Raw genomic sequence first — 22,537 nt, 5'->3', positions numbered from 1 at the left:
TGTTTATTTATTTATTCCCCCATCAGTGTGTGTTGTGACATGTTATGCTATGTTGGTCTGTGAGATGCATGTGTTTTTTTCCCAAAGGCATCTTAGCCGGACATGTTAACATGAAATGTTGCTTTTGAATATAAACCTTCCTTTTGATTTTATGGGGGTGTTTCCTCACCTGCCTCTTCCATTTCTACCCTCAATGAACTGCCGCGACCCTAATCCACCTTTGTGATTGTAGTTTTTAACTCTACCTTCCCAAGTGGGATGATGTAACCAAATGGCATGTTTGCGTTTTAGGGGAGTTTTGTTCATTTTTGAATTAATTTTTGTATTTAGACGCACACACCCACCCACTCCCCTTGTGTTCTGGCATACTAGCATGTGTCGGAGAAACAGAGCCAGCACAATATTAAGTTGCAAGACACAGAGACAGTTTATCACATTGCAATGTAAGAAACAAAATGACAGCATGTCCGCTTCTAAGCTGACCCCACCACTAAGACCTTAATACTTATAGGCTACATTATGGTGATGAGAAGGAAACTGAATCTTAAAAGTGCCAGGCTATTATGCAAGTCTACTCGTCTTTGGCACTTAAGGGGTTAAGAGGTGATGCCAGATGAACTTGTCTAGTCCTAGGAAGACGCTTGCTCTGCTTCAGGAGGCCATTCTTGCTCAGTTCCATTGCATTCCGCCATTAGTCCATCATCCTTTTCCAGTGCATCTGCTGCCGGTCACATGACCAGGATGCTTCCTGAAATGTCCAGACTCGGCAGTAACCCTGGGCGACCTAGCGCTCTGCTCAAATATCAATACATTTCCAGTTCACACATTCTAACAAATGTCCCCCTATTGTTTAGGTCTCCAGGCCTCACAGTATTTCCCAAGGCATGGACTCAAGGTGCAAAGCCAGCAATCAACTGTACCAGGTCCAGCCTCCTAATGTTGTGCTGACCTCATATTAAAGTACCAGCTCTTCCAACAACTGCAATCTCATGTTAGCATATCTGCAACCCTATAATTATTTATTTATTTTAAACAGAGTTTCTCTATACAACCCTATGGACAGACGGACATATCAAAATTAAACCAAGACAGTTCAATATACATGTGGCAAATTAACAGTTAAAGGAAAGAATGGTACCGCACATTTTATGATTAAAGGCTGCCGGCTTTATTGTATTTATTTTTGCACCATTTCCATTTGTATTTATCCATATTTTTTTGTGGTCATTTTATCTTTATGTATCGACTTTTACAGTATTAAATGACCCTAAGCAGCTGCATAATTAAACCTTACAAAATATTTTTAAAAGAGTGATTTTACAATATAAAACAGATTCTTAAAAATATGTACAAAGTCTCTTACACAATGCACTGTAAAAAAACAATGATGTATTTACTCCTTATTTAGGTGACAACCTGGCTAGGGCTGTCTCAGGGTACTTGCTTCTGCTTGATGTTCGTCTGTTGATGGTTCTTTCAGACAAACAGAGGCAGGCAGTAGCACATATATTGGGGGCCCCAAAGTCTTTATCTAAGCTGCGTATGCTAGGAGCAGTCCAGTAAGTGCCAGCAGCGTGGGGGGAGTGCCTTGATGAATTTGGCTGTACTGCGTGATGTCAGATGCAGCCCGGTGTTGAATGCAGCAGTATCTGGGAGCCCCACAACACTCCTCAACCCAGGCCACTTTTGCAAGGTGCGGCCGGGGAGTCCTGCTGGGCTGCCTGGCAGGGGATGGCCCATCTACAACAACTATGTAGCCTGGGAGGGCTGAAACATTGGGCGATCCCCACTGTGGGGAGCACCAGTAATTTGATTGTCCAGGCTGGCAGTGATAGGAAGGCTGCAGTACTCACCCGCCTAACGGGATTGCCTTCATTCAGGCCCAGTCAACGGCAGTGAGTACAGCGCAGAACAGAGCACTGGTCAACCCCCATGGAGAGGGTTGTAACCATTGTCTCTGGTGCTCTGCTGGTGCCAAGCTCAATGGTTTCTTTTTTCTTTTTTTAGAGTAAAGGATCCCTTGCATGACCATGTGTGAGGGTCCCTTACTCTATTTTTATGTATTTCGCTGCAAGTGTCCCCGACATGGCTTCTCATGCTGGGGATACTGTTACTTTGCTGCCAATAATACTCAACATCTGCTGCTAGATTAGGCCAGAAAAACCTTGCGCAGACCATCTTGAAGGTTCTGTCACTGCCAAGATGCTTGTGCTAGTCATGGAGCGCATATAATACTCATTTTATTCACAATGGGTTGAATTTTCCATCCCCTGTACTCGTTACCCCACAATGGAATGCCTGGAGCAGGTAAAAGCCCCATGCTGCCACGAGATATGTACTGGCAGTATTTTTCTACCCCTTAGTATAAACAAGTCTGATTTGATCTCTTTTACATTTCCTCGTAAACAGCTTTAAAAGTCCTTCCCTGCAGATGTGTGCCTTCTAATCCCATGTGGGCATGGTGCTGACCCAAGACCTAGGAAGTGTTGGTGCTTCCCCATGTAAAGCACTCTGTTGCTTCCTGAAGGCTAGGTTTATGCGCAATAAATACCCTAATACATATTATAATGTTAATAATAATAAAACGGTACAGAGGCGTCATATAACCATCATTTTCTAAACATACAAGATTATATTAAATATGTGCTGAAAGAAACAAAAGGGATATTTAGTCCATCGTAAAAACTGATACAGTACATTATTGAAATGTTATCACCCTCTCCTTAATGGGAGGAATTGGGCCGGAAGAAGGCGGGGCTGCACTGCTGCACAAACTGTCTTGCTGGAGTGGCGCTTCTTGCAGACAAACCACTGCAAATTGAGGAAGCTCTCGGCCCCTGACTACCTTGAGTTTCACAAATGCTCTGTCTCGTGCAGTTGAGTGGAGCACGTTTTCACAGACTGTATCTGAAAGTCGTCCTTTGCTAAACAACCGGACATACACAATGAAACAAAGCTATTTATATGTCTCATGCTTTGCACACATTTTACAGGAAATGAGCACCATACCAAGTGTCCCTTGCATGCTCAGAAGGAATAAACATTTGAATTACTAGCAGAGACATGTTTGATACATTGGTGGCCATTCTTATGTCCCCAAAATGAACTTAGTTTTTATTCAAAGCAGCAAGAATCCTATATTCAGGGAACACACATCATTCGACGCTTAGCTCCACGCTCAGTCCCGCCCACACAACCGACAATCACGCAAAGGGGAAGGGGTGGGGGGAGTCCCCGGTAAATAATGTCCATTAACAGCACTGCATTTGATCACTTAACATCATCCACATATAATACCCATATGGACTATTCCCTTCAAGTAAGGCTGTGGGACAATTTTCACATGGCAGGCTTACGTACAAGTTACATATTGAAAATAAAGCATACTCAAACGTAGTAGGTAGCTGTGGTCATGAAAGCGGGCGACCGAGGGGTATATGCAATTTCTGTAGCTGGGGAGAGAACAGATTAAGGTGTTCCAGATGCCAGGTATCTGGTATTATATTCTGATGCCTCAAGGGTCACAGTGCTGCCATTGTTTATTAGTGGCAATGTTCTCACATCATTTGCATAATCATAAGAAGTAGATTCCATAACAGAAGATACGCGTTATCGTTCTGAAGCGATATGTTTTATGAGTAATGGGTTGTAAAACTTCACTAAATAAAGAAAAAGGATTTAGATACCAGTCTGCTCCACATTTGATCATCATTCGGTTTGATTTGCTGTATTTTAACTCTTTACTATGTCTCCTAACTAGGTATTGCATGGAATTTAAGATTGAGTCCCTTTCCTATTACTGCACAAGGGAGAGTCGTGTGCATGCGCGCTGGATGCAGTACCTCCGGGAAGGCTATACAGTATGCGTTGCTTGCCAGTACCCAGCGATGAATGATGGGAAGCAGCGTTGCTCGGGGGATGGCTTTGATACCTATAGGTAATATATTCAAACGTTTGTTTTCCTTGTATTTAGATGCATGTCTGTGGTGACCTTATTTGGCCTAATACTGTTTTATTTTGTGTTGGTTCTTTCTTTTTAAATAGTATTAGGACGTGAAAGAGTGGCTTCTTTGTGGGTCACAAGCCGAAGTGTCACACTCTGGGCATTTCAAGTATTGTTCACTCTCCTAAGATTACGATGTCATATTGATGGGTCAGTTCATGGATCTAATTCGTCCATGGTTATGAGATTTCATTTGTATAGTTTGCCAACTATCTGGGTTTCTTTTGATGCTCAGGGGTATACTGTTATAAACTACACGTTTGATGCAGTTTGAAGCCAACAATGAGTTGAGGATGCATTGTATATTTTGTTTGGGATATTAGGTGCCGTTGAAAGTGCTACCTTTAAGCCAATACTAGTGTCATTTAAATAAGAGCTTTAAAATTAGAGCTTCAAATAAGGGCTTTGAATGAGGGTCTGTAATGCATTTCAAAGGAGATGACATTTGAGGAGGGATACACATTTTATTTGGTGTTGTTTAACTATGGATCCCCTTCGATTCCCTGCTTCTAGCCATACTAATCCCTATGGCTAATACCACCGATCTCTGAACTGTTTGAGTTCTGAGCTCTTCCATGGAGGCAGCCATCTTGGATGACTGTCTTTAAGGAAGCTCTCTGGAAACAAGCCAAAGCTAGCGGCCATCTTTGAATGGGAAATGTACATGCATCTTCCAAATAAAATGATAAATGTTCAGGTGATTACTGCATTTTTTTTTCCTTTATATTTTTCGATTATATGTACAGCGAATGTCTTCATAAATTGTTTGTGAAGGTTTAACTTTATAAAACCATATCACATAAATGTATATATACATACATAAATATGATACAATTTCACAATAACACTAATTAATGTTAACTAGGGCTTGTCTTGGCTGAGAAGGGCAGTTTTATTAGGTTGCCAGAGAACTACAATGTAGCCTTTGTTTCAGGGTGACGCTGGACTGTATTTTATTGTCACCGCAGCTTCTTTAACCACAGGGAACCCTGAGCTGATACCAGCCTGTCGGAAGCGTCCCCCGGTCTCTGCAGAAGTGCTAGTTTTTCCTCATGAGATGAGATGAGAGGAGTTGGCAGCATGTCCTGTGAGAGACAGGGCCAGTGGGGATTTTCCTTGCTTATTTTTGTTTGCATTTGTTCATCGAGGACCCGGACTGAACCCTATAGTGAAGAGCTCCTGACTTTGCTCTCTCATGTGCCCAGTAACAGGAAGCTCATTGCTTTTGTGCTGTTTGAATAACCTAGTTTCAATCGAAGTTGACCTTCAACTGGGGATGGATTATATTTTTGAACAAAACAGAAGTGACAGAAAAGTTGCAATAATAATATTAATAATAATATCACATTTTTATGTAGAGCCTTGTGTTGGATTTCTCCTGCTTCTAAGCACTATAATAACAGGTGACATTATTACAGATTGAATCGAGTCATTGCCCCCCCTACATGTTTTGCATATGCAATTGTCCACTTCAGAAGCCCTCGAAAAAGCGAGATTCCAATCAATGCATTTTTCCTTCTGGCAGCGAGAGCTCTGCTTTTCACTGCTGCCTAACACCGCGCCCCCACCCCAGAGGACAGCAGCAGGCTGCCCGAGAGGGTCCCCTTTTTTCAATTTTATTGAAGTGTGCTTTTAATTTAAGACCTTCATATATTAAACGTTTTACAAAAGTAAAAAAACAGTACACCTCTTCATTTCATTAATATACAACTATGAAGCACAAGTGGGTGACTGGGTAGATAGCTCAGAGGGTTAAGTGCCCACTTCGCACATGGTGCCCACATGCAAGCTCTAATCTTGGCACAGATGACTCAACTGTACATCCTTTTGAAGTCAGTTTTGATAGTGGCAATATACGGGTTAATAGCTGCACATTTTCTTTGAAGCGCTTAGAAACGCGAGGTATGTGTCATGAAGCGCTATGATGTTATGACGTGTCTTTATTGGAAGATTTCTTGTTCAAACGGCACCTTAGATGTGAATATCATTTTTGGAGAAAATAAATCAGACCAGGCATTGCACAAGACACATTTAATTTTCGGCCAGGGTGACACACCTCTCTTTCCAGTGGACAGTAAACTACTGCTCCAGTGTGAGAATTATGCATGCCAAAATGGCCAGATACCTTGCAGGATATGTTTTTCGTTTCGGCTAGCACCACCACCTATTAGCCAAAACTATTGCATTAGAGTAAATCTAGGGGGAAATGGCGTATGAGTTGGGACACAAAGCTTGTTTTTAATTCACGCTGCAGTGCATTGCGGGCTAATTGTTCTTCCTGCTGGGTCTTCTCAAAATCGTATTGAGAACCAGTGGTGCGGACTAGTCAGTCGCACATTGGGGTTTGGTTTTTAGCAGATACGACGACTTTGTATAGTTGTAGCTATTAAATGGTGCTTAAAAGTGAAACTATTGCATTAGAGTGCAGGTAGGGGCCAAATGGCGTAGGAAGTACCGAGATTGTATGTATTGTTTGGTTATTTACCCACCTGTTAACTGTACATGTTTATGCTAATCCCTGTGACCATTCCTACACACTTCCTCCCACTCTCGCCCATAACACATCCTCCGGGCGATCTCTTTGAGCCAGCTTTATCAATCCTTAGCATCAAACGTTGTGCTCAAAGTGCCTGCCACTATTTCTTCAAAGCAGTCTTCAGAGAATTGACTAAATTGGAGCTGTAAATGAGCTACAAGTGTAATACAAATGTCTTAGCCAGGTCTGCCTTCAGCCACTCGATGTATAAGCACTATGCATCTCCTTCACTGAAGTTCAGTTAAAAACAAGCATTGGTAAAACCAACAGATGTGGCTTGTGTATAAATATTAGGCATTTGCCAGGCACTGCTATTAGATACACAGGTACTTGCACCATTTGGCACCTGCTACCATCAGTGGCCAGTTAATACCACTCCAGCAGTGGCTAGAAAGTGCCTGAAACAGAAATAATTAGCCGCAAACTCCCATCGGCCCCTTAACAAAACAGAAAGGTGATGGCAGGCTGGAAGGTTTTGATTGAATAACACTAACCTCTAGCATTGCTCAGGGCAACCCTTCAGACAATCCTTTTCATTTTCAGCCTGCCCTGGATAGGGCCTAGCCTGATTTGCACCCCACGGCCCCCTCCCCCCAAAGCCCAAACTGTGGGCATATCCCAATGCTTGTTTATTCTGTTGAGCCTGTTTCAGTAGCCTTTACTCATGACTCCCTGGATGGGGACCTAACATGGTGCTTGCTTCATAGCAGAGATCTCCCTAATACAAGACAGCTGCTCTTTTCCCACTGTCTCCTACAGCCACTGCAAGTCTTCCCCTTGTTCCGCAATTTACTAAGGTTATTGGAGTTTTAGGCAAGATGAGCCTGCATAACATCTTGGACTTCAGGCTCCTCCACTACGCCTGGAAAACTAGCCCCAGCAACACAGACAATGTGTCCCTGCCGGCAAGAACAGGCCATCGTGCCAGTTGCCCCAGTACGGAGGCACCGGCCCCCTTTCCACCATAAAGTGGTGAGTCAGCACAGCCCGGATAACTGCTGCCAGTGGCACTGGCTGTGATTGGAGCTGCTCATGCCGCCAAGCTTGACAGCCAGCCTCTCCAGATGTGCTGGCAATTGATTTCTCCACACCACTGGTGGGTACCGTGGAGACCGGGGCGGCTGATGCCAAGTGGCTCTTAAAGGTAATCAAATGTTGCGCATTATAGTAATTACCATTGCTGTAGTGCTCACTCGTCTTGTCGTGCTGCGCCCTTTTGTGAAGAGCATGAACATAACTACAGTAGCACTCATCTACCCGTGGCTTCCCCTTCAACATGGAAGTACTTCCGCACACAGGAGTAGCACAGTGTAGCCGCTGGTGGCTCAGTTCCCTGTCCTTTGACCTATCCCTTGCCCTGCTGGTCCTGTTCACTGGAAGGGGTTTACCAGCATCAGCACAGTCATCCTTCTCATATTCCTACTCCTCCTCTGGCTGCCAGGTCTCCTCCTTCTCCCTATCATCCTCAATTCCCACACATCCTTGTCCTCCTCTTCCTGCTCTGCCTCCACATATTCCTGGGCAACCTCCTGCTCCAGATACACCTCCTTGCGTTCCTCTTCCTGTCAGCATCTACTTTCTCATTCCCCCCTGCTGTCCCTCCCTCTTTTCCTACTGATTCCGTCTTGCATCCACATCCTCATGTTCCACCTCCTGACACTCCATCACCTGCTTCCTTTGCTCCACAACTGCTTCATTGTCTTTTTCTGCTACCCTTCACCAACAGCATCATACCTGATCAGCAATACAAGGAAGCCTCCTCCTGCGCCATATTCACCATCTCCTCCCTGAGATGCTTAGCCGCTGTCGCTATCCTCCCACGTCATTCCAAGGAACTCACCCAATGGCCCTCACCACAAGTTTGCCGCCGGAAAAAAAGTGCTGGTAACAACGTTTACCGGCACCGTTTCCGGACCGGCAAACTACAAGTCTGCTGGTAGGGGCTGGGAACTACTGGCAAGCCTGGCCTGCCGGTAGTTCTGGCCCCTACCAGCAGATTTTTCACTGAAGCACTGTTTCTATGGGACTACACAGGAATGGGAACTTACCATCTGCCGCCGCCGCCCTTAATATCCCGGTAACCCGGCGGCGGAAATAATAAGGCGAATCTGCCGGTAACCCACCGGGTTACCGACAGACTCGCAATGAGGGCCAATGGCTTCAGACTACTGTCTGCCTGCCTCCTTTCTATCACCTCATCTCAGAGTTGTTTCTCATTGCATGGATACTCTAATCCTTCATCATCCCCAAGGCTATCACATTTACATCCTCAGACAAGGTGTAAGCCTCAGTCTCAGTGGGATCTGCATACTCTCCAAATGCATCTACCCCAACATCCACCGCATCTGAACACCAAATGCTCCCAATGAGATCCAATAAGACATTTTCTAAAACCCTTTTGAAACCATCTCTAAAGATAATATCACAAACATCACAGATGGGAAGACGTGAACAACAAAAGTAACTTCTGGGGTGGAATGAAGGGCTAGGGTGTCACTAAACATTTTTATATTTGTTGTTTTTTCTTTGAATTTAAGAAATGCATTTTAGAAAATGCAGAGAGGGTAAACATCAGAAAGGTTTTCAGAGACATTTTCACAAATGAGCTCTTAAGAGTTTCTTGTTTCCTTCATTAGTTTGGGCTATTAGATGGGGCATGTGCCGCCTATAAGCCGAAAATATTGCATTAGAGTATCGATGGGGAGAAATGGCATATGAAGAGGGACACACACAGGTTGTAGGTGTTGCCCATCCATTGAATGCCCAAGGCCATGCTAATCCCAAGGACCATTCCCATACAGTTCCTGCGCCTCCCTTCTCAAAACAACAACTCATGGGAACACGTTGAGCTTGCTTTAAACAAGCCTTACATTCAAACTTTGCACTTAGTGGGCCTCATTACGACCCAGGCGGTAAGTTACCGCCTGGGTCGTACCTTTACCACCATGGTGTAAACTACGTTTACGCCATGGTGGTTGGCGGACTTACCGCCCCATTCCGAGGTTGGCGGGGCGGTAAGTCCCCAATCCCCATTTACCCTTCCCCATTCCCATTTTTGCCCCATAGGGCATAATGGGAGTGGGGAAGGCGTTAATTACGCCACCGTAAATTACGGTGGCGTAATTAACAACATGGTCCCTTAGCGCCATGGATTTTAACACCTGCTAAAAGCAGGTGTTAAATCCTCCATGGCGCTAAGGGACCTCCGAATCAGGCGGTAAGGGTCGGCGCTGTTTACGCCGACGTAAACCCCTTACCGCCTGGGTCCTAATGAGGCCCAGTGCCTGCCAGTGAGTTAATGATGCTACTGGTGTAATAAAAGTGTCTTAACCAGGTTTGCCTTCAGGCACTCGGTTTATAATCTCTATGTGTGTCCTTCACTGAATTCCTGTTACAAACAAGCATTGGCAGAGCCAACAGTTTTAGATTGTGTATAAGTAATAGGCATTTGCCACTCACTGCGATTAAATGCCCAGGGAATCACACCATTTTATAATTACATCATAATCGTTTTTTAGAGTATGCTTAATACCAGCGAGTGGTTTCTAAGCATGGGATTGGGATTCAAACCTGAGTTGCACTGCGTTGTCTTGCTTCCAAGACAAACGCGTTGCCCCTGAGCTATCCTTCCCCTCTTTCACAACTCCTACCATCAATGGCCAGTTAATACTACTATGCCAGTGACTTTTCCAATGCAAACATATAATCCTAAACTGTTGGTATTGCCAATGCTTGTTTTTTGAATGACTAGAGGAGGATAATGAAAAGGGTTCCAAAAATTGCAAACGAGTTCTGTGTCGCAAATAAAAAGCCCTCCAGAACTGCAAGACAACAGTCACATGTCACATGTGCTCTTGTAAAGAGACTATAGAGAAATACCCAGTGGGCTAAGTAGACAAATACCATATTCCTTCGCCTTTTGGCTTGTGTGGTACTCCCCTGCCCTCCCTCCCCCAATGTCTCCTGTGATGTTTCAGGCCTTTACATGCCCGTAGAGTTCAAAATAGGTTTTCTATAAAATAAAAAGTGGCCTCTTCATCCCCTCAACAAATCCTTGCTTAGCTGCTAAGGTTCATTACTTAAATGCAAGACTTGAAGTTGTAGTTAGTGTCCCTTGCTCACCCCTGCAGGACGTTTCAATTACTTTGAAGCAATGTGATTTCTTGGTCCAACATTGACCGTTTGACTTTACTGGTAACTTTATTTGCGTGGCTTGAGTTTTCAGCCCGGACTTGGCTTTCGGGTCCCTCAGCCCTATTGTTTCTCTGATGGCTCTTGTCCCCTCACAGGGTCTTGGTTTCAGGCTCACCCCTCCCGGATGTTTCTATTTCTCTCAGGTCTCTGGTATCCCCTAGCAGGGTGTTGGTTGCAGGTTCACCCGATCTGGTTGGTTCTATTTCTCTCAGGTCTCTGGTACCCCCTCGCTTGGTCTTTGTCTCAGGTTCACCCCGCCTGGGTATTTCTATCTCTCTTAGGTATACAGTAACCCCTCGCTGGATGTTTGTCTCAGTTTCACCCCTCCTCGGTGTTACTATATTCCTTAGGTATCTGGTAGCCATATATGGGCCGTCAGGCTCTTTACACTGCCTGGTACTGTCCTTACCCCCTTGTGGAGTGCCTCAGAGCTCTGTCATCCTCCTACCTCTCCTACGACTTAACCACGGACATGCTCTTCAATTGCTGTTCTGGTTGGTTGAGAGGGCGCTCCGGTAATTACAGAGCTGTGCATCTCGGGTCATCAGTTCTCCCTCAGCAGTGCTTTGTTAGGGCAACATGATTCGCGTATACCGGTGCACTGCACCTGCAGTGGTTCGGTCTCTCCCCTTTGGAGACCTGGGTGGCTTGGGCTCTCCACCCACCTGGAGTTGGCAGAGTTCCAAAGGCTCCAGGATTCCTCCGGCCACCTTGTATGCCATCCAGCCTGGATTGGCTCAGCGCGACAGCGCAGGCTTCCCCTATGCATGGCCTTGCCCTGCTAAGCCTCCTGCAGCTGCTGGTTCCCTCCCAGCAGCTGTCTCTCTCCTCGCAGGTAAGGTTCTCTGCACTTTTACCCTCCTCTGCACTTTTACGCTCCTCTCTGCAACAAGAGATGCAAGTCCATTGGTTCCTAGATTCTGGTAGCAAGTTGGGGTCAGAAGTCAAAGCAAGCACATTTAAAGGCCCCAGTACATTATACATGGGGGCTATACCCCCAGGTATCCATCAAACAATTGGAACTCTTGTGGTAAGGGAGATGTTACAAACTTCTCGCCTGGGGATTCCTTGTCCCTTAAGGGGGGGGTCACCCCCAGTGAAATCTTACTTGCCCAGCCCCATAATAAAGATATTACGTAGCAGGCTCACATCCCAAGTCCCAAAAGGGGTGGCCCCCACTTGGTCAGAAAGGACGAATTCTCTGGATTCATCATAGGAGGAATCATTTGGTCTGCAGGAGTAAAGTTAAACTTTTAGGTGTTGACTCATCCGGTTGGTTTTCAGTCTAATGGTTCCAAACAACCTCTGCATTTCATTTTACTTGCCTTGAAACAAAATCGCCTGTTTGGGGAACAACACCATTTCCTGGGGGGCCTGACAAGCTTCAGAAAGAAATCCTTTCTTTCTGAAGTCAAAGGGCCTCACTACGAGTCCGGCGGTAACCGCGGCGGTAAAACCGCCTGGTTACCGCCAGACTCGTATTACCATTCCGCCTCCGTGACTCCCGGAATTACCAGGGCATTACAGCCCCGGTGTCCTGGGAGTCATGGAGGCGGAATGGTGTTAATCCCCATTCCCATTGAGTCCAGTAGGACTCAATGGGAATGGGGAAGTGGAAACACACCGGCACCATCTCGTGATGGTGCCGGTGTTTCCACGTCCGCCTGCAGGCGGGAGGTGTTCAACCCGCCAGGTCAGACCTGGCAGGAAGATCACCTCCCGCCTGCAGGACTCGGGATCGGGCGGTCCGGAATTAACAGTGGCGGCGTGTTTACCGCCACTGTTAATTCCGGACCGCCCGACCCGTAATGAGGCCCAAAGTGTATGGGCCTCATTACACGGTAGGCGGTGGACCAAGGTGCTATTAGCACCTTGGTCCATGCCGGTAAAATACCGGCACCGCCTTGGCAGAAAGGGGATTTACCGCCCCATTCCAAGGTTGGAGGGGCGGTAAATCCCCCTTCCGCCATTGCCCTTCCCCATTCCCATTTCTGCCCCATAGGGCTCTATGGGAATGGGGAAGGCGCTAATTACGGCACCGCAATTTTGCGGTGCCGTAATTAGCTCCGAGGTCCCTTAGCGGGTTGGTACTTAACGCCTGCAAGAAGCAGGCGTTAATTCCTCCAACCCGCAAAGGGACCTCGTAGTACGGCGGTAAGGGTTAACGGTCACCGTTGCCATTAACGGTGACCGTTAACCCTTACCGCCGTCCGTGTAATGAGGCCCATGTGTTTTGACCTGAGAAGGAAAGGATTTCTTTCTAAAGGCAAATCATTTATTTGTGAAGCCAGAGTGCAAGTGCTCCGATTTCACGAAGACAGTGGGGTAACACAAAATGTGAGTCATGCTGAGGGGGTCCTTCCAAGCCTGGACTACCACATATGCGCAATGCACTTGATGATCATGCTGATGCAGGGGCATGACGCACACTGCACTATGTGAAAAATGCAAGTATGTGTTTTTATCAAACTAAATCTTTCACATAGTGTAGAAATAAGGGGTCTGCGCCACGGCTCCTGACACCCAAACGTACTAGCATGTACATGCGAATACATCTACAGTATGTACTATGTAGGAGATAAAGGGTCTCATTGCAAGTTGGGCCGTGTTGGTAAAATGTGGCGGTATTACCACATACCGCTGCCTTACTGCACCGGCCAACTATGATTTTGGTGGAAAGTTGGAGGATACACCTGAGCTGGAGGTAAATCTGCTGACTTTCAGCCAAACTTCATTGGAATTACCGCCGTGGAATTACCGCTGCAGTAATTCTGCCAAAATCCCCCATTGAGTCCTGTGGACTCAAAACGAATGGGGACCTACACCACCTACCACCACTTGTAATCCAGCCGTAATACCACCGCACTAAGTGACAGTAACAGTAATACAGTTTGGTGGTATCTCGGTGGATTTACCGCAGGGTTACCACCAAATTTATGATTAGGCCCTTTGAATTTCCAATTAATCCGCATTTCTTGAAGTAGGTGATTGGTGGCTCATTATGCATTTGTCTTGGGACTCCATGTGTATTGGGATTACACAGACACGCCAATGTCTACATCTGCATTGTGCCAGTGTTATTATATATGTGAGCCACACTGTGTTGATAACTTGAGTTGCGCATGTTTGGTATCTACTTGCAGAGCAAGATACCTGAATACTAAGCAAGAAGCTTCAAACTGATTGAATTGCTGAAATGATGGGCATTTATGGGCAATTTTCTAGACTTGTATGAATTTCTGCCTCTTTGTAGAATGTCGCCATCTTGTGATAATCTTCTTGCAAAAAAGTCTGCCTCTTGTTTAGATATCCACCTGGCGTTAAGGTCCCGAAGTGACTATATTTGTCCATGAATCTAAGGTGGTCTTAAATTACTTTGCAACTACCTTTCTCTGGTGTTTAAATGAAAATGTTGGTATTTGAAGCATTTGAGGTATTTGAGGCTGCTTGTCTTCTCTACTTAAATTATAAAAAGGGAGCGAGGGTTGTTTCTGTACGTTTATTGGAAAAGGGGATTAGGATTTGTTATGACCAAAGTGCGCGATCCATTCACTTTCACGATAGAATTCCAAGCCTTTTTCAAGAAAATAAGACTTGTATAACATTTTGCTAATACCATTTATTTATTTATTTATTTTAATTTTCATAACGCGTCACTCACTCTTGGCTCTGGAGACAAACAAAAGGTTGGTCAGAAAGATCAGACAGAGGTGGTTACGTTATGCCATGTTAAACAGGTGCATCTTGATGTTTTGCTTAAAATCTTTAAGGGATGATTTATGATCCATCATAAAATGGTGCAGGCCTAGTACCTCCTTCTACTCCAAAAACTTCCCTGTAAAACGTGTATATTGTTTTTGTACCCACAGTATACATCAGCAGTCGCAAATGTAAAACCCAGCCCAATGGTTGGGGGGTAGGAATGTTTATAATCTGGGTAGATAGAAAATATGGGTGGGCATTTGGAGTAGTGAGCATTGAAGAGGAGTTGAAGGTGCAGGAGGAGGTGGGGGCGCAGGAAGTAAAGGTGCAGGAGTTGGAGGGGAGGTGGTAAAGATGACAGGGTTGGAGGAGGAGAGAGAGGGACAAACTATCTGGCAAGAGGAAGACTTAGAAGTTGGGAAGAAGGAGGGCTAATAGTTGATGGATTGGAGATGGAGGAGAAAGTAAGAAAAGAGAACTGTGGTAAGTCTCATGGGGGTACAGGGAAAGCAATGGCCACAGAGTCAGGCAGCACAGGCCATTCTGTTGTCTGTAGAAGAGGGAGGATGAAGGAGCACCTGGTGGAGCGTTGAGGTAGTTAGCTGAAAGCCAGCTTCAAGGCTAGCTGCGAGATCCAGTGGCCGGTCATAAGCAGCAAGCCGGCAAGCAGGGAAGTAAAATTAGTGTGGGTGGTCCAGAACCCAACTAGACACTTAAAGAGACCACCAGCCTATCTCACCTCTTAAGAACACTGAAGAACTTGCAGCAAAAGAGCCCAGAGCTTTACAACCAACCGGTGGCCCACGGCACCCATTGACCAGGATTTCGCTGTTGTTGCAACTTTGTGCCAAAGATTGTGAAGAACACTGGGGAAGAGACCTGAAGAGACCTTTGGAAGACAGTTTCAAAGCAAGACGTCTTTATTTTACTGTTCTAGCACCTTTTGAATTGTCCAACATAGTATATAGAATATAACAAATCTTTCTGAACTATACCCGTGAGTTTTGCCCTTTCTGGAATCCACTATTTGGCAGTGTTCATTCTTAGTAAAGAGGCTCCCATATTTTTGTCAGTATTATTTATTTATAGTTTTTATAAAACGCTACTCGCCCTCAGGCCTCAAAGCGTACAAAAAACAGGACAAAGCATACAGAACAGATTATGGGACAGGGTGAAGAGGACCCTGGTCTAGGCTGTTATGATCAATTGCCTAGGGACCTGATCTGGATCAAGGTTGAACAGACGGGTATTAAAATGCTTGTGTTTTGACCTACATTTGTAAGGGTAGCCCGAAATTGGATCCCTGACTTTCTGTGCCATTTGTGACACATCTCACCGCCATATCTCACTGATTATGCCCAACAAGACGTAAACAGGTGTCTCGGGTTGTTGTTGGTACTCCTTTTTCTTTTTTTTTTTAGAGGAGTGTTACCTAGCATTTTTGGAATGCACTGTCCTTTGGGCAGGACCGGATTTACATGCAAATCTCCCGGTAAGGCATGTGAGATTAAGTGTGATTCTAGAACCTTCTGAGTGGGTACCATTCTACAGAAAGGGCTATTTGGCCGTTTGTTCTCGGTAGATGGGCTCTCAAGTTTTTGGCAAGCCTCTTAAAGCTGTTAGGACTTTGGGCCTCATTACAAGTATGAGTTTGGCCTAAAGTTGGTGGATTCACCTCCAGATATGAGCTGTAGGTAAATCTGCCACCTTTGCACCAAATTTCAGCAGAATTACTGCACTGGTAGTTTTGCTGAAATCCCCATGGAGTCCTATGGACTCCAATGACTGGGGACTAACACCACCTACCACCACTTGTAATCAGACCGTAATATTGCTGCACCAACAGGCGGTAACAGTAATGCAGTTTGATGTATTTCAGCAGATTTACCACCAAGATACCACCAAACGTATGAGGCCCTTTGATCTGTGAAGCTGGGGTGTGCTGGCCCTTTAAATTATTTTGGAGAGATCAGTTCCAACCCCCAACTCATACTGCAGCCAGATGACTGTCTTTATCTCCTCAGCATCCTTCCACGAGGAACAGCAGAGAGTGCCAGAGGCGTTGCTAGGTTGGAATGGGGGTGGGGCAATAGCCCCAGGTCTTTTGGTTGTAGCCATGGATAGAAGCTCAAGGGCTAAAACTAAAAGTCTAGCTAGCCCCGAGTCCCAACCGTCCTGACATTAACATAGCCCCGGATCTATTCCAGACCTAGCAACACCGCTTGAGAGAGGATGCCACCACTAGAAAACCATGCCCCAGTGTCTAACTGGAGAATGTCTTTTCCACTGAAGGAGCATACTGTTCCATTGCTGAGCTCCGCCACTCACCTGGGCACCGACATTCTACTCCACCAATCCTCGTACCTCCACCAGAGTGTACAAATCTGTGTTTGCTGCAGACAGGCCTTGCCCCAGCCCCCTATCCTCAGGGTCAGGCAAAGCCAGGCAGGGTCTCCGTCCATGACAACTAACTCTCAGCCTGATCCAAACCTCATGGATGTGGGCCTCGGTTCATCAGGGTTTAGTGCAGTCACCCACTTGCTGATTCAATTGTGAATTCGGTGCTTGAGCCGAATTCACAATTGAACAAGATTCCAGTACATATTATGCTGATATCATTGTGTTTCTGCCGCAGCTTCAATAATCAATGTGAAATGTTATTACTGTGTGCCTTGCATAGCCATGGCCCATTGCTTTCATTGTTAAAGAGGCCATCCTTCCATTTTGTCGCTATTAAATCCTGTCTAGTGCTGGACAGAGCTTATTTTGTACCATAGAGTGTATATTTAGAGATGTGTTGTTAGTTACGTAGTTCCGATGTTGCTGCATACATTTCCAGTGTATGCAGAGTGGCTCTAGAACATCTTGCTGTGCTTACTCTAGTGTATGCAGAGTGGCTCTAGAACATCTTGCTGTGCTTACTCTAGTGTATGCAGAGTGGCTCTAGAACATCTTGCTGTGCTTACTCTAGTGTATGCAGAGTGGCTCTAGAACATCTTGCTGTGCTTACTCTATGAAATATTTGAACACAGCACGAGCATATTCTTCCTATAGTCTATAATCCTATGTCCATAACCAGCTTTAGCTTGCTCACACTCCAATATGTGCCCTTGCCTTTTATATCAAATTCGGCCATTTTTAAGGGGTGCCAATGTTGTCTCATTTACATTTCTGTTGTACTAGGCAAAGTTTCAGATGTATGCCCATATTTGTACACTTTCAAGCACTTAGGGGCCGATTCATGGAACAAACGTGCGCCGAAAATCTTCGCGCAAGCGGAAAAAAACAGGCGCACGCACACGCGTGCGATTCATGGAAGTCCCTGCGCGTGTTCACCTCGGATGTGCGCCAAACCCGTGCATGGCGCACAAGTCACTGCAACATCCCGAAAGGCGTGCGCGACGCGCACAGTGAAAGCGCACAACCTCGGTGCATACACCAGAAAGTGGGCGGGACACGGGGCGTAACGCGCGGAATGGGGAACAACGTGCGAAAATAAGGGCGTAACTGGGGATGTACCGCAGGGAAGCAGACGGAACGCCCACACGCACTCGAACCACACGTATTCATGGAATCGAATAGGGCAAAGCCACGCACAGCCAAAGACACGCACAAGCTGAAACACGTCCGCCACACGAAGGCAGGCGGTAGAGTCCCAGCGCATCACAAAAGTGGCAACATACAGCAATTGGGCCTGTGCGAGCGGGGCACGTGTATTGCGGGGGTGCGTGGGAAGCAACACACGCGATCGAGCGGGGTACGTGTATTTCGGGGGCGCGCGGGAAGTTACACACGCGATTGAGCGGGGTACGTGTATTTCGGGGGTGCGCGGGAAGTTACACACGCGATTGAGCGGGGTACGTGTATTTCGGGGTGCGCGGGAAGTCAAATACGCGATTGAGCGGGGTACGTGTATTTCGGAGGTGCGCGGGAAGTTACACACGCGATTGAGCGAGGTACGTGTATTTCGGGGGTGCGTGGGAAGTTACACACGCGATTGAGCGGGGTACGTGTATTTCTGGGGTGCGTGGGAAGTTACACACGCGATTGAGCGGGGTACGTGTATTTCGTGGGTGCGTGGGAAGTTACACATGCGATTGAGCGGGGTACGTGTATTTCTGGGGTGCGTAGGAAGTTACACACGCGATTGAGCGGGGTACGTGTATTTCGGGGGTGCGCGGGAAGTTACACACGCGATTGAGCGGGGTACGTGTATTTCGGGGGTGCGCGGGAAGTTACACACGCGATTGAGCGGGGTACGTGTATTTCTGGGGTGCGCGGGAAGTTACACACGCGATTGAGCGGGGTACGTGTATTTCTGGGGTGCGTGGGAAGTCACACACGCGATCTCATCAGGGTACGTGTATTTCGGGGTGCGGGGGAAGTATCCCACGCAACATCAGCAGGGTACGTGTATTCCAGGGGTGCGCGGGAAGTTCCACACGCAATTCCATCAGGGTACGTGTATTACAGGGGTGCGCGGGAAGTTCCACACGCGATATCATCAGGGTACGTGTATTACAGGGGTGCGCGGGGAGCGCACACGTGAATTGCACGTGTGGGTCCTCCCAGGTGTTCCCTCTACACCCTCCACGGCCCCTGCAGGTGGCTCACACCACAGGGGCCTACCCAGCACATGTCATGCAGGCACCCCATCCACCATGGCCATGCCCACCAGCCAACCCACATGTCAACTTGTACTACTGCCCACCAACGCATGTCCCCCTGCACCCCCAGCCACCAGGGGCACCCTCCACCAGGCCCCCACCCATGTCTCCCACCACACCCACCCCCCAGCAGTGCAGGGGCAGCCTCCACCAGGCCCCCACCCATGTCTCCCACCACCCCCACCCCCCAGCCACCAGGGGCACCCACCACCAGGCCCCCACCCATGTCTCCCACCACCCCCACCCCCCAGCAGTGCAGGGGCAGCCTCCACCAGGCCCCCACCATTGTCTCCCAGCACCCCCACCCCCCAGCCACCAGGGGCAGCCTCCACCAGGCCCCCACCCATGTCTCCCAACGCCCCCACCCCCCAGCAGTGCAGGGGCAGCCTCCACCAGGCCCCCACCCATGTCTCCCAGCACCCCCACCCTCCAACCACCAGGGGCAGCCTCCACCATGCCCCCACCCATGTCTCCCACCCCCCCCACCCCCCAGCACTGTGGGGCACCTGCCAGCAGGCCCCCACCCATGTCCAACTCATGTTCCCCACCACCCCCACCCCCCAGCAGTGCAGGGGCACCCACCACCAGGCCCCCACCCATGTCTCCCACCACCCCCACCCCCCAGCACTGTGGGGCACCTGCCAGCAGGCCCCACCCATGTCCAACGCATGTTCCCCACCACCACCACCCCCAGCAGTGCAGGGGCAGCCTCCACCAGGCCAGCACCCATGTCTCACACCACCCCCACCCCCCAGCACTGTGGGGCACCTGCCAGCAGGCCCCCACCCATGTCCAACTCATGTTCCCCACCACCCCCACCCCCCAGCACTGTGGGGCACCTGCCAGCAGGCCCCCACCCATGTCCAACTCATGTTCCCCACCACCCCCACCCCCCAGCACTGTGGGGCACCTGCCAGCAGGCCCCACCCATGTCCAACGCATGTTCCCCACCACCCCCACCCCCCAGCAGTGCAGGGGCACCCACCACCAGGCCCCCACCCATGTCTCCCAGCACCCCCACCCCCCAGCCACCAGGGGCAGCCTCCACCAGGCCCCCACCCATGTCTCCCACCACCCCCACCCCCACCAGGCCCCCACCCATGTCTCACACCACCCCCACCCCCCAGCACTGTGGGGCACCTGCCAGCAGGCCCCACCCATGTCCAACGCATGTTCCCCACCACCCCCACCCCCCAGCAGTGCAGGGGCAGCCACCACCAGGCCCCCACCCATGTCTCCCAGCACCCCCACCCCCAGCCACCAGGGGCAGCCTCCACCAGGCCCCCACCCATGTCTCCCACCACCCCCACCCCCCCAGTCACCAGGGGCAGCCTCCACCAGGCCCCCACCCATGTCTCCCACCACCCCCACCCCCCAGCAGTGCAGGGGCAGCCTCCACCAGGCCCCCACCCATGTCTCACACCACCCCCACCCCCCAGCCACCAGGGGCAGCCTCCACCAGGCCCCCACCACTGTCTCCCACCACCCCCACCCCCCAGTCACCAGGGGCAGCCTCCACCAGGCCCCCACCCATGTCTCCCACCACCCCCACCCCCCAGCAGTGCAGGGGCACCAACCACCAGGCCCCCACCCATGTCTCCCACCACCCCCAACCCCCAGCAGTGCAGGGGCAGCCTCCACCAAGCCCCCACCCATGTCTCCCAGCACCCCCACCCCCCAGCACTGTGGGGCACCTGCCAGCAGGCCCCCACCCATGTCCAACTCATGTTCCCCACCACCCTCACCCCCACCCCCCAGCACTGTGGGGCACCTGCCAGCAGGCCCCCACCCATGTCCAACTCATGTTCCCCACCACCCCCACCCCCCAGCACTGTGGGGCACCTGCCAGCAGGCCCCACCCATGTCCAACGCATGTTCCCCACCACCCCCACCCCCCAGCAGTGCAGGGGCACCCACCACCAGGCCCCCACCCATGTCTCCCAGCACCCCCACCCCCCAGCCACCAGGGGCAGCCTCCACCAGGCCCCCACCCATGTCTCCCACCACCCCCACCCCCACCAGGCCCCCACCCATGTCTCACACCACCCCCACCCCCCAGCACTGTGGGGCACCTGCCAGCAGGCCCCACCCATGTCCAACGCATGTTCCCCACCACCCCCACCCCCCAGCAGTGCAGGGGCAGCCACCACCAGGCCCCCACCCATGTCTCCCAGCACCCCCACCCCCAGCCACCAGGGGCAGCCTCCACCAGGCCCCCACCCATGTCTCCCACCACCCCCACCCCCCCAGTCACCAGGGGCAGCCTCCACCAGGCCCCCACCCATGTCTCCCACCACCCCCACCCCCCAGCAGTGCAGGGGCAGCCTCCACCAGGCCCCCACCATTGTCTCCCAGCACCCCCACCCCCCAGCCACCAGGGGCAGCCTCCACCAGGCCCCCACCCATGTCTCCCAACGCCCCCACCCCCCAGCAGTGCAGGGGCAGCCTCCACCAGGCCCCCACCCATGTCTCCCAGCACCCCCACCCTCCAACCACCAGGGGCAGCCTCCACCATGCCCCCACCCATGTCTCCCACCACCCCCACCCCCCAGCACTGTGGGGCACCTGCCAGCAGGCCCCCACCCATGTCCAACTCATGTTCCCCACCACCCCCACCCCCCAGCAGTGCAGGGGCACCCACCACCAGGCCCCCACCCATGTCTCCCACCACCCCCACCCCCCAGCACTGTGGGGCACCTGCCAGCAGGCCCCACCCATGTCCAACGCATGTTCCCCACCACCACCACCCCCAGCAGTGCAGGGGCAGCCTCCACCAGGCCAGCACCCATGTCTCACACCACCCCCACCCCCCAGCACTGTGGGGCACCTGCCAGCAGGCCCCCACCCATGTCCAACTCATGTTCCCCACCACCCCCACCCCCCAGCACTGTGGGGCACCTGCCAGCAGGCCCCCACCCATGTCCAACTCATGTTCCCCACCACCCCCACCCCCCAGCACTGTGGGGCACCTGCCAGCAGGCCCCACCCATGTCCAACGCATGTTCCCCACCACCCCCACCCCCCAGCAGTGCAGGGGCACCCACCACCAGGCCCCCACCCATGTCTCCCAGCACCCCCACCCCCCAGCCACCAGGGGCAGCCTCCACCAGGCCCCCACCCATGTCTCCCACCACCCCCACCAGGCCCCCACCCATGTCTCACACCACCCCCACCCCCCAGCACTGTGGGGCACCTGCCAGCAGGCCCCACCCATGTCCAACGCATGTTCCCCACCACCCCCACCCCCCAGCAGTGCAGGGGCAGCCACCACCAGGCCCCCACCCATGTCTCCCAGCACCCCCACCCCCAGCCACCAGGGGCAGCCTCCACCAGGCCCCCACCCATGTCTCCCACCACCCCCACCCCCCCAGTCACCAGGGGCAGCCTCCACCAGGCCCCCACCCATGTCTCCCACCACCCCCACCCCCCAGCAGT

At 50.3% G+C, this 22,537-nt stretch overlaps 1 protein-coding gene across 1 annotated transcript in view; it reads left to right on the top strand.

The window, feature by feature from the left end:
• The window catches only part of SBSPON (somatomedin B and thrombospondin type 1 domain containing), a 248,080-nt gene that overhangs the window by 184,363 nt on the left and 41,180 nt on the right, over positions 1-22,537 (top strand). The window contains exon 4 of the mRNA XM_069621210.1: positions 3,761-3,937. Within this exon, the coding sequence (XP_069477311.1) occupies positions 3,761-3,937 (177 nt within the window). The remainder of the gene's footprint in view (positions 1-3,760; positions 3,938-22,537) is intronic.

The sequence above is a fragment of the Ambystoma mexicanum genome, chromosome 5q, assembly GCF_040938575.1.
Source record: "Ambystoma mexicanum isolate Mex_15411 chromosome 5q, UKY_AmexF1_1, whole genome shotgun sequence".
NCBI classification, from domain to species: Eukaryota; Metazoa; Chordata; class Amphibia; order Caudata; family Ambystomatidae; genus Ambystoma; species Ambystoma mexicanum.
Note: the sequence above shows the minus strand (reverse complement) of the source record. Positions and strands in the feature narration are given on the sequence as shown.